The 13,590-nt window shown below is 42.0% G+C and overlaps 1 protein-coding gene across 8 annotated transcripts in view; it reads right to left on the reverse strand.

Annotated features, from left to right (window-relative positions):
- DOT1L (DOT1 like histone lysine methyltransferase) overlaps positions 1–13,590 on the reverse strand; it is a 77,611-nt gene that overhangs the window by 35,106 nt on the left and 28,915 nt on the right. For 7 of the 8 annotated variants that reach the window (XM_052801092.1, XM_052801093.1, XM_052801094.1 and 4 more), the window contains exons 7-9: positions 12,188–12,250; positions 3,925–3,980; positions 1,122–1,201 (exon numbers count right to left, since the gene is read on the reverse strand). In XM_052801092.1, the coding sequence (XP_052657052.1) occupies positions 1,122–1,201; positions 3,925–3,980; positions 12,188–12,250 (199 nt within the window). The remainder of the gene's footprint in view (positions 1–1,121; positions 1,202–3,924; positions 3,981–12,187; positions 12,251–13,590) is intronic. The other variant, XM_052801096.1, reaches the window with a different exon arrangement.

Below are 13,590 nucleotides of genomic sequence, written 5' to 3' on the forward strand. Positions count from 1 at the left end.
CAAGGTTCACTTTAAAATGACAGACCTTAACACACTTAAAAAAAAAAGAGTGCATTAATTCTCAGTGGCAATCTATAGAAATTTCAATTAGGAACACGCTATCTCATTCCTAGTTAGTGTCTTTTATACACAAGCCTCCAAAGCCCTTTTATTTAAAAGAACGCTAATCTCCATTTCACAGCTATCTGTGGTCATTCAGCCCAAGGCACAGAGCCTGAGCACCTTCTGCAAAGAGAACTAAGGTTTCTTTATTTTGTGAAGAGCACTTGAACCTTCCCCACCTTGCCACTTCTCTCAAGCCACCACTAAACAAAAGTTTAAAAAAAAAAAAAATCGACCCTTAAAATTAAAGATGACAGCTTAAGTTTTGGGGTTTTATGGTTTGCAACAGAGCCCAAAAGTCACATTATTTACTTCAGCACAAAGCTGTAATATGGGAAGCCACAGCTTCTTTGTTCATGCCACACATTTTTCTTTTCAGAAATACTTATTTTTCTAATTTCTGCCATAACCAAATAAAATTGTTACTTATCCAAGTGGTTAAGAGGAAAGAAAAAAGACACTTCGGGCAACATAAGGGCCACAGTGGGGTTACTGGGCATCCCTGGTCACTAGTGTCTGCAATGCAACCTCTCAAGAAGCACACAAGACATCCAGTGACAGTGCCCCACTTTAATACTTATTAGTTAATACCTAGTACTAAAATGTGAAGACTTTAAATAGGAGAATCCAGTAACTGAATTCAGTATGCAATTACAGAAACTGGATATACAAAGGCATGACTATGCAGTCAGGAGGATTTGCAGTCTTGGCCATCACATGTTTTGTCGGCTTCCCTAACAGGTAAGAAAGGACCAGCAGTTCCTCCCACCCCAACAGAGCTCCACAGAGAGTCTTCACATGCAGAGCTGCTTCCAAGTAATCAGGTAGGTCACAGGAGTTATTAAGATGGGCAGTAAAAAGCCCAAGAAATAACTACTGCAGTGCAGACGCTTGCCCGCAAGGCACAGAATAAAACCCACCAACCTGGCTTCTGATGGCTCTAACTAAGCCCTTACCACCAGCAGCTCTCACAGTAAGCAGGAAACCAATGGAAAAAGGTTTTAAGTTCGATTTGTTACCTTCCTTCATGTTCGCAAATCGCTCCTTCAGCTGGTGATCCACCTCAGGACCAAAGGCAAAATTATTCACAAAAATAACACTGCAAGATAATGGTCTAGTTAATGAACAGGGACAGGCAAATGGCACCCAAGTGTACACACACAACTACCCCCCAACCACAAGTCACAGTCTCTTATATCCTTTACAGCCACTTACAAAACTGAAAAACACTTGCTTGTCCCTGACTATACAGCTACTTCCATCTAACAAAATGCTTTCTTCTTGCACAGTGAGACAAAACATTACCCTACCTTTAGCATTCACAGACACTGCCCACATAATTACATTTAAAAAATTTTCAAGGCGTCCTGCTCTGACAGTTTCTCTCAGCATACAGCTGAGTTTTGCACCTTATGTTTCAACATAAAAACAATGTGCAAAATGTTTTCACCCCTCTGCCATAGTGAGATCAAACACCAACACAGCAACTACAAACACGCTTACAGTAGTTAATCCACACATGAAAAACAATACTCCAACACAAGACACATTTCATCCCATTACTTCTTCACGTGCAATTAAAATATTACAGCAAAATATCAAAATATATTTTCTCTTCTAGCTCCAAACTCCCCCATAATGCAAAAAGACAGTTGACATCTCTCAGCATGTTTTCCCTGTCCTAAACTCAGCACTTCACCCTAACCCACAACAAAGGAGTTGTATCTTTCTTTCTGGGTTAGGAAATCCAATGAGGGGGTTTTGTTCCTGAAAAAAACCCAGTCATATGGAAACACAGAAACCTGCACATAGGTAGAATCACACGAATGATACAAATGTTTGGGAAAGAAACAGAACACATCACAGATTAAAAAAGAAATACCCCTTTATTTTTAAGAGCCTGGGCCTGGTCTAATTATCCCTGTTACCCATTTCCTACCAGCTTGCAATAAGAGTCCTCAAGATCTCTTGGAAGCCATCGGGCACCCTGCATGCATAAACTGTGAAAGCCATTCTGGCACATTGTTCCAACATGAAGAACTGATTTCTTTGCAAGAGGTCTGTTCAAAAACTCCCCTCCTAGTGCCTCCAAACATGAAACATGTTCAACAAGGACACTGAGTTTAAGAGCAGCAGCCAAAGCTATTAAAAACCATGGATGAAAAAAAATGTTTATATACCAAGGAAAAAAGTTATTCTTGCTACGCCTTGCTCTTGGAAATTTGGGAAACCCTGCCTGGCAAGTAAGGCTAGCAGGGGTTTCTTCCTCCTCCTTCCCACCATGTGCCAAAAAAGAGGCCTTACAAAAGAGCCAAGCATATTAATGGCACTAGAAAACATCCAGGAAAGGAAGGGAAAAAGACATAGCTTGCCAGATATATTTTTTTTTTTAGTGTTCATTCTGGCACAGTATTTTGTACGCACATGACAGAAACACAAGAGGCCCCAGTCTACCTTGACTTCAGCCCTCTTTTCAGCACGTATTGCTAAGCCGCAAGTACAGTTATTAACAGGAATACTGTGTACTGCACAGCTTGCTTACATGTCAGCACTCAACCATGTAGAACTGTTTCCTGGTACAAATGCACCCTGCCCTTCAGAGCCTGGCCACTGGTCCACACTCACAGGAAGGGTAACACTTCAACTTACTCTCCAATATTGGATGGCTCCAATGTGAATTCATCACACAATCTGCAGTCTCATTAGAGAGAGCAGACGCTGAACAGTTGGCACACTCAGAACAAACACAAACACGTAACAGTTGTGAGCAAAAAGCTACTTCTTTTTGAATTTCTGTATCAGAGAGCGAGGTGGCTGCGGATCAGTAGGCATACAGTTAGCTGCATACCATACAAAATAAACATCTACCAGCATTTCTGCATGCAGTTAGATGTACTTCAGCTAAAAATAAAAAAAAATAATAATTAAATTTGTTCCAAGGAAAGTTGCACAGACAGCAGAGGAGTGTGCATTTGGAATAGCAAGCAACAAAGCAAAACCCCGTTATGCTGCAAGGCTGGGACAAGTCTGTCCACAAACCAAAAGGCACCTCCAGAAGTTTAACTGAGATACGTAATAATGCAAAAGTCATCAGCCCAGCAGACGCCTTCTTGATGGAGTACTCTTAAAAGTGTCTTGGAAGTAATCCATAAATTGTCACAACGCTGAAGACTTTCAGAGACCCGCCTTTGATAACTGTCCTCCATTCCCCCACATAACAGGGTGCCCCAGGAGGTCATACAAAAATAAAGACTTTTTTTCTGTCCATAAGGCTGAAAGAATGCAAAGCCTTTAAAAAGACGGAATAATATTTTATTGCTTTTAACAAATTTACTTTTTTTTGCTACCATCAAAAAGGAGTCTAACCCTCTGTACAGATCTTCACAGAAATAAATCTTCAAGACAATCAGCTTAAATGAATTCCCAATTTAAGTTGGAACAGACTCACTTGGGTCTTTTGCTTCTTTTTTAAATGGAAAGTGAACCTAGCTGTTTGCACCAATAGCCAAGATAACTAGTGTTTTGCCAGAATCACTGACACGAACTACAAGGATATGCAAAACAAACAGAGGTTTATACTTCTCTGTATAACCAGAATTTATCTTGGATACACCCTTGTATGTAATATCATGGGACGTGCATTTAAACCCATTCTTCTAGTCAGAAAACAGGATCTAAAGAGGCCAGTATAGAAGTTGGCAGATAGACTTTTGGTATTTGCTATGGAAATTCTATATAAAAAGCTGGCCAGCCTCCCAATTTCCATTATACAAACTCCCAAATATTCAGTTCATAAAGCAGCATTCAACTGCTGTACTGTACCTTGTGTTTGCAATCCTCTCTCTCCATTCTTCTGAGAGGAAGTCACCTCTTTCCAGCTTAAAAAAAGACAAAGAACACAAAAAACCACACACACACACAAGAGTTAACATTGTTCCTTTCTGCTCCATATCCCTTTTCCTTTGGAGAAGGCCAAACATGCTGTACCAGCTCAGTGATACTACTACAAATAAGGCCAAATGGAGTCTTTAGGAAATACCAAGGACGAAGCACCCAGAGCTCAGCAGCTAGCTCTGCCCTCGGGTCCCCGAGGTGCCTCCCTCTCTGCTCCCACCCTCAGCTGCTCTCCTGCCACGGGATGAACGGGGGAGCGTCTCCAGGTATCACTGATGCCCTGTGAAGACTGTGCTCCATGGAGAAGCCAGCAATGCCGTACAGCACCCATACCAGAAATGATCAGCTAGTGCCTCCAAGTCCCTGCTGACCCCCGTGGTTCGGTCAGTCCCTCTTAGCACAGGGGGAACCGCAGCAAAGAGATTTGGCACAGCGCTTGCTGGAAACACTGGCTCATAATTCAGGCTCTTGTTGCAACGGACAGACGAGCATCTGATTTTTCTGTGGTACTAAATATAAATCCTAAAAGCTTCTAACACTTTCAAGTTGGACATCAAGTAACATAAAGGCCTTATTTGACAATAATTATAGTTATGACTTCAGTGACTTATATAGTACCTTTCTGATGAAACCACATCAAGTCCCAGGTTAATACCCACAACTACATAGCCTTTCCACAGATTTAACATTTTTCTCAGTTGTGCTTCTCAAATGAGAGAGGAATCTATGGGCCATGGTGTTTTGCTGTGCCACAAGTAAGGCAGAAGGAGGGTTGGGGGAGGAAGATAAGAGGAGAAGAGAAAAAATAATATGCAACTATATAATTAATGATGATGACACACTTTGAAGGGGCAAGTAAGATGATGGCTTATATCAGAACCTCAGGAACATCAAAACAACAACAGTGATTGCTTAGCGTCCTTTTTCTGCATATATTCCTTTGTATGGAAAGAAGTGAGCATTTCACATGCCAGCACTTATTCTCATTTAGTGACAACTCAAACAGAAGTGCCTGCACTGCAATGCAGACACACTCAAGCTACTTGCAAACCTCACTAGCTAAGCCAGAATACCTGTCTCAGTGAAGCACCAGAGCCTGGTGTCTTCCACCATAGCTTTCTCATCCCAGCAGAGCAGCCTGACACCACTCAGAGCCACAGAAGGGATAAGAAACGGAGGTAAACCTGTCTGAGGCATTGTGAAGGACAAAGCCACAGTTGCCAACAGGAGTGGGTCTGCTTCTCGGGAGGAAAGGAGGGGGAAAAAAAACCAAAAAGGAAGTCCAAATGCCCTGCTGCTACACACTGCACAAGAGGGCTGAGAAAAGCAAACATTGAGGATTCTCGGCAAAGAGATCAAGAACTTTGCAAAGAGCCTTAAATGTTAGAAACTAAACATGCTGAAAACAGCAGGTTAGAATAACTAAAGTTAGTCAGAATGATCTGTTCCACCAAACAGCTTGGCTGAAATAAGATTTGAAAACAGAATTACTACCTGTCTTCACACCTGCTGGGAGGGGATGCATGTTTTGATATCCCCGCTATAGCAAAAACAAAGTCCGTGCTGGAGACAGAACTCGGAGAGATCCAACCTAACAACATACTACTAGGTACTTTCAAAATCTAAAGCAGAAACTCAATCAGAACAGTTCTAAAGAGTACCAAGTTTTTCTCACCTCATATACAGAAACATTTTTTCTGGAGCTCTATATGCCCTATTTGTGAATAGAGACCACCTCTAGATTCATTTCAAGAGATAATTTTGTCTCAAAGTCTTATCTGCTCTGGTAGTAAATAGTTTCGTGGCTGAGTAATCAAGACACAGCAGAAGAAAACCCACACGCAAGGCAACTATATTTATTTTACAACCATTTTTGCAAGTCAGCTTCTATATTGCAGTCCTCCACACCACACCATTTCTAATGTCTACATGAGGTTTTCATACACTAACAGGAGAAAGAAAAACATTTGAAAAATAAGGAAGCATGATTATAAAGCCATAGTTTAGCAAGAGAACAAAGAACCAGTGTAACATGAAACTATTTTGAAATACTAAGCTTCATATAAAGGTCTTGAAATCTAACCTAAGTGGCTGTTATACTTTATTTGGATCCAGTTACACTATATGTTTGTCCTGCCTATGTGGTTAGGAAGAGTGCAGTTATAACCAAAATCTCCATGCTTTAACCTGATATAACACATGGAGGCTGAACACTTTTTCCCCGTCTACTTTGCAAGATACAGCCATGTCACAATTCAAATGAACCACAGCCCTGTTTAAACTCATCTATTTTTGTATTGTAATGCTACCCTAGCTCATACTTAGCCAATAGTTGAGGGAAAAAAATCTCACCAGGAAAAATACTGGAGTACAGAAATAACTAGATGGTCAACTGTGGTTGGGAGAAAATTGGTTATTTTTTCCCCCTCTGGAAGCAAGACAGTGATTCCTGGATCAGTGGTCTGCTACATTCAGAACAGAGTACAAAAGCTATCTGATTGACTACTCCTGACGACCAGTTTCTTCACCTATTGTACTTGGGGAGCAATGATCAATAAATCATGGCCTAAAAGGAAGAAAGTAGGGCCTTCCCCATCAACTAACACAGGGATTCCAACAAAATCCCCCCAAAATCCCAGTCAACTCTGTGGTTTACAATAATTTTGACAGCAAAACAAGAACTGGTAAGGAAACTCCAGCTAACTAACTCCTGGCCAAGGGCTGCAGTAGCTAAACCAGTAGAAGAACATGGTCCATTATGGTCATGTAGGGACGCCCGTGCAAAGCAGCGGTGACAGCTACCAGGATGCACTCAATCTCTTCCCACCAGTGTCCCCACCCCCATCCTGTTCCTCCTCTCTCTGCAAAACTTAATCTCCTTAGTGAATAATGAATGGAAGGGACCATCTGTAATCCAGATATTTTCATCTGATTAGACAATGCAGGAGATGTGCTTTATCTAAAAGGATAATTAGCTCAGTGAAATCCGCTTCAGCGAGCTGCCAGCCTGCATTGTTTCTAAATTTAGAAGCCAAAACAGGTTTTTATTCAGGTTTTTCCAACAGATATATTTGCTCTACAGAGACTGCAGAAATACACTCAACAGCATCTGATTCCTGTAACTCTTCCTGTAACTGGAAGAAAACCAGCAGGTCGCCGCCCGGGGGAAGCAACAAGAGGTACACTCCAGCGGGTGCGCATTCATCACGTAGCAGAGCAACAGTTTATGAAGGTCAAGCCCCTCTGCCGCAGAGGAGGGCTTCGTTCTCGCCCCAGCGCTGGGCTGGGAGTCTCTCTGGTAACGCTCTGTTTGACCGGCTACACAAAGCCATAAATTCACACGCAGAATGCCTCATTCCAGCAGCCTCCATGCAAACACTTGGCTCACAAAAACCAGTCATTTCTGCCTGGAAAAGTACACATGGTTATTTTTAGGTTCCTGTTCTTTTCAAAAATAACTGGAGGCATGAATCCAAACCTCCAAAATGTGGCATCATTTCAAAGCCACAGGGGACGTTTGGAGGGCTTTTCAAATACCAAAACATCAAGTTTCCCGCTGAAATAGGGCATTCAAAAATATCTGGGACAAACAGATATCTTGCCCTTTCCTCAGCTGAGTGTACTGTTAAGCAATGGAAGGTTTTAAGTACAGGTGATGTCAGTTACCCCACAAACCGGCAGCTGGTATCAGGCAACAAGAGACAATGAAACTCCTACACAAATCACTCTGCTTTTGCTCAGAACAGAGATTTCCAGGAAAACAAGCCAGCCAGGGCACCCCAAACTCAGAGACAAGCCTGCAAACTTACAGATGCCAGGCTTCCACTGATTTATGCACAACAAATATCACCTCTAATCCCCAGGGCTGCACCACAGAGCATCTTCAGCAATTAGAAGCTACAGGGGTTTTCTCTGCACAGCCAGCACGTGTCAAAGATGTCCACCCAGCCAAAATCCCAGCCTTTAGCAGCACTGACCTGTGTTTTCCTGCACTTATTTTGAAGACTTGTAGATGATTTCCACCTACTGCTAAAACAAATTTTAAGGAACAGGAGAAGGTATTCTGTTATAACAACCCTGAGTAAACAAAAACAAAACAAATCCTTGTCTTCAGCAGCAGTCCAACGCACGACTGCAGCTACCACCAACTTCACTTGCAGAGACCTACTCTAACCTATGACTGGAAGAATACCTTCCCCTAGCAGAAGAGTACAACACGTAGTAGGCACTGAGGACACACTGCAAACTTTCTTCAAGCGTACCCCAGGAAGAACACTTAAGCACTTTCTGCTACATGGCAATCTCAGCATTGTGCCCTAGATACCTGGAGATGGCTCTGATTTCGAGGCCACATGAGGATATTTACAGTTAGAAACCATGAAAACCCATCTGCCTCTTAATTGCAATACTACTTTTTAATTTGATGACTGCACATGTACAGAAATTCCCCAAGAAAGACTCTGTAATTATCTAGGCCTAATGACCTCAGAGAAGTCTCCCTTTTCCTTCAGACAATGGTTTTCTTGAAAAGAATGGGGTAAGGCTAATCTTGGAGACTTCTCATTTCCACGGGAAGAAAAACGAGAAGATAAAAGGAGTTGAAAAAGTGAGATGTGTTGGAAGGGGGACATCCTAGTCCAAAAAACTGAGGTAGATGATAATGATGAAAAAGCCCTAGAAGTATAATGCATTCCCTCTGAATGCAAAAGAGAAGACTAGCAAAGAATATGATTATCCCTAACCGATCAGGAACTGGACATCAATGACCATACAACCATAGCACAGGGATGTAAATATTTATAGCAAGTTGAAACATATCAGTTGAATATAAAAACTAAGAAAGATTCTTATAGGAAGTGGTATTCTCTTGGTGTGTTGGTTTTTTTTTTTTCCAATTAGAATCATGAGATTGAACAGCTCATCATTTAAAATGAAACTCAGTTCATTTAACAGGATTATGAGATACGATTACCTACAATAGCTGGAGATCAGGAGACTTACAAGCCAACGTATGATGAGCAACCTTCCTCCCATTCCTCTCATGTCCCAAATGGATCTTCCCACTCTAAAGCTGCAGCAATGACCCATTACTAGCAGCTGTAGCTCTGCAGAAGCCTTAGGCATCCAACATGCCTAAGGACACTTTGCCACTAGCTACTGGAGAATAACATGCAATTATCATCTGAAAGTGACTATGCAGTGATGTTTTGTTCTACTGAAAAGATCTGCATATATGTGACTCTGTGTATTTTGTATGGAACCATTTCTCAAAAGAGACTTTTTTCTATGATTGTGGACAAAATAGAATGGAAATATACCTGGACAATCAGGGTTTATTTTAAATGTTGTCATTGGACCTTGTTCACCATAATTCATGTGTCTAAGCTCAGAACTTCCAGCAGTAACAAGAACATTCTAGTGGGGAAGGCAAGGAAGTAAATCTGATGGTTGCAGAGCTGGTAAGTGCAACCAACTGCTGCATCACCAGCACAGTGCTAGCTAGAAGACAAGACTTAAGACAAGCAGCAGATCACTTTTCAGTGAGAAATCAAAAATCCATCTGTATTGGAAACTTTTAATTGTACTAGGCTCTTGGCTGTTAAAAAAAAAAAAAACAAACAAACACACACACACAAAAAAAACCCTGCAGGCCCAACTCCAGGATTTATTGCTGCCTTATGTACAATTTTTACTTTACATCAAGGCAGCTGTTATGTGCATGAAGTCAAAACCACCGTCCACATTATTCAGACAAAGCTGCAGGTGGGATCCAAGACTTCTTCCCACTGAAGTTCTGCCAAGCTTCCCTCCTCCAACACTTTATTCTTCTCAAAATATTTATTTTTTCATATGACTGCCTAAAACATTAGAGTGGAATTCACAAGTTAAGCTCTGCTGATGACAGACTATTTCAATTTGTGCTTACTTTGTCTCCAACATTTGGAATTTTGGGACCCCATTAAGTATTTTGCAGGGACAAAATTGTTTTCCAGAAAGATGAAGATCCCAGGCTTTCAATTCCATGCCTTCCAGTGTCTTCTAGCTGCATTAGGAGACAAGTTTGCTCTCTGCTTAACGACAGTCACCTATAGAAAATGCTAAGGAGTTACTAAAGAAAATATACTGTTTGGCAAAAAAACGCAAATGTAAGTCTAGCATGTTTGATGAAGCAGTAAAAACTAAATAAAATCTGCCCTGTGTGCCTACGTGTAGAAGACCAAAATCTATCTTCAAGCATCACTACGACAAGGTGATAGGAAACCAACTTTCCTTAAGTCAAGAAGTGCTGTAAGTGTTCAATTCTTCCCAGAAAAGCAGACTACATACTCAAGAGAAATTTTACTTGAAATGCTTTTCAGAAAACAGTTACAAAAGCCAAAGAACCGAGCAAAAAAACAAGTAGCTTTGTTTCAATATAGTACCAGACTCTGTCACTTGGAATGCACAATATGGAAATGCTCGCTGCCTACGGCAATCAATATGCTTTCAATATTTTAGTCCAAGTTCCTATCCTATTCTTTAAATTACACAGCTCATAAGCAGAGTATCTTCAGTAACAATTCCTTTCATGTAATGCCAGCTGGGTGACACAATGGAAAAATGCCATATGGCCACTTCATGAAAAGTAAAGCTTTCACAGTGTTTCCACAGCAGGAAAGAGTTAGCAGCCTGATATCAATCCTGCTACAAACTAGTCCCACAGCAGGCCCAGCATCCCTCTGAAGAAAATCACGCTATACAGTAAAGGCATTTCAGGAAGAAAGTGCACAGAGGCAGGTGGCACTCTCACCTTCTCCAGCCTGCTTCCCAAAGGGAGAGTTGTAGCATCCTTTGTTACAAGATAAGCCCTCTAAAGAACACCAGCGATCCCAGCAGACACAGAAAACTGGGAAATAAAGGCTGGCCATCTACCACCTGCCATTTGATCCCACACTGCTGGAACACTGAAAGCCATGTGGTTCAAACCATTCCAGTAACACAGCAGTAATGGCTCTGTACAAAAGGAAAATGAAGAAGTAGTTTCCCAAACACTTGCTCACACTTCAGCTGCAGTACACATTGCTAGCTGCAACTTCTGAGCAGGAAAGAGTGACCCAACTTCTCTGGGCAATTAGGGAACAACCCTGATCCATCCAGCCTCTTCCTTGACTATAGGCGAGTGGTAGGAGAAGCATAAATACATTTATTTTCAAAACTCCCAGTGAGCTCCTATTGTACTATGATTACACACATTTCGTCACTGGAAAGTGATTAACTAGGGAGCAGATTTTCTTAATGACATTTAAGAAGGAGGAGAAAAGGAAAAGGGGAAGGAATGACACAAGACAGTGTATGACTGCACATGCTTCACACTATCATACAGAGTGGAAAACACATCCACAATGCTTAAGTAACATTCAGAGGAAGGGGAAAGCTATTTCAACATGTGTCCCTAGCCCCAAGTAGAGAGACACCATGTGATGACCCATTTACTCCTCCTGCCCTAGCTCCACCCTCAGAGCATCTAATTCCCATCCTTTCCAAATCAGAACTACCACCCACCATCCTTCCTGAGTTCCTGAGCCCACAACCCACCCCTTACATCCAACTACAAACCACCTATCCTGTTGATTGGTCCTGCTGTTTTCTGCTCTAATCTCACAGTGCTGGCATTCATCCAGAACCCCATGCTCCCCCATGTTGAAACCCCTGCTATCCCATCCCCTCCACCATCTGTCCGAGGTGACCGCACCTTCACCTGCCTGCAGAACCAAAGCTTCAGCTTTTGTTTCTAGCAGGAGAATTCAGAAACCCAAGGAGGCGCTGCCATTTTCAATAGTCTACCCAGCAGAACCCCCGCACCATGGAGAGGGGGGTGCGGGGTGGGGAGTGGGAAGTAAAAGGAGATTTAATACTAACAGAAGACACATGGCAGCCCCAGTTAAAACGACAACGTTTTGGAAGAATAAATCTTCCAAGAGCTTCTGAAGAGATCTGAAAGTGCTCCTAATAACACCATACCACATGTCAAGCAAGACAAAGAGAGGGGCCTGGGACAATGTCTTGGAGAACACCATCCTCGGGATCAAGATAAAAGCCAGGAAGCAGATATGACTCATACTGCTGCTTGGCTGGTGAAAGGCTGAAGAGGACTTTGCAAATTCTGTACATCAGCACGGATCACAAAGTTTTTCAGCTGAATTTCACTCACTGTGTATTCTGCATGTTTTTTCCCATACCATTTCATCCACTTTCTGAACTCTCTGTCCATCGTCTAGAAGAGGGAGGAAAAACAAAACCACCTATTAGGACATGTCGTGTTACCAGTTACATCACAGTAAAAGGAGATGCAGCTTTGACAGCGTTCATTGACCCCCAAGACTGGTTGGTTGGTTGGTTTGGGGGGAGAGGGGGGTGCCATTAACATTCAAAGAATAGGCAGACAGACAACTACTGTAGTTTAATTTCCTTAAAAAAACCTTTGCTTCATCAGGGCCAAGTCAAAGCTGGCATCTTCTTCTCTCCCCCCTTTTCATCAGTGTTACATGTTATAAGCAAGGCAATTTGAGTTGACACTGCTCAGCACTAAAAATGGCTCAAATCTTAAGTAGCCACCGTGTTGCAGTACATAATCCCACAATGAGTAGGAGGCACTGAATGCAGCCCAGTCTAAGCCCAGACAGCAAAGGAACAAACGGGATAAAGACAGGTCTGCTAGGGTGAATGAGAAAGTAGAGCGTGGCATGCAAAGCATTGCAACAGCAACAGAAGGAGCATCACACTTGCTGGAGCAACCAGGAAGACTAGGGCTGCAGAGGATGGAACCCTGTAGCTGGCACTGATATTCCATTGCCCAAATATCGGAGAAAGGAATCAAAAATCTCATCCATCAGGATAGCATGGTGCCTTACAAATACGCATTTCCACATTTACAAATCTTGTCCCCATCTATATAAATTTACGATATGCACCACAGGTCATTACTTTAGAGTGGCAGTGAGGGTCCAGCTACACCTATACAACACATTTGAAAATGAAACTCAAGTGTCTTGGAAGACTGAAAAAAACCCTCCTGATATTTAGGATTTGACTCCACATATGGGAGGGCCCAAAGTAGCAGGGAAAGGAGATAAGGGAGAAGCATAGCAGGAATTCTGGCTTCACTGACAACTTAGAGATGGTGGAGACCTCCATCAGCAGGTCAATAAAACAGTGTGTGTTGACAGATGTGTTTGAAAATTCTTTATGTTTCAAAAGCACTCCAAAGCATAGTAGGATAACTCACAAAAACCTTCAGTATTTTCATATGCTGTATGAACTTACATTTTACTATTTTTTAAGACGACTTCACTAAAACAAATCCATAACATTCTTCCTCTTTAGCTGCAGCTTTTCAAAGTCATCTGCATTAATTATCATAGTAACCAGAGATGCGTTGCCACAGCCAATCTTAACTAGAAACTTAATCCAATCCCTTCCACAAATGTTTGTCAGAGATGGGGAGGAAAACTGGTCCATTACACACAGCACAAGGCAGATTAGCTGTACACAGGCAGCTTCACACATTCTGACACCGCAGCAGCTGTTTATTTGTTAAATGTGACAGGACATTGT

Source organism: Harpia harpyja, chromosome 11 (assembly GCF_026419915.1).
Source record: "Harpia harpyja isolate bHarHar1 chromosome 11, bHarHar1 primary haplotype, whole genome shotgun sequence".
Lineage (NCBI taxonomy): Eukaryota > Metazoa > Chordata > Aves > Accipitriformes > Accipitridae > Harpia > Harpia harpyja.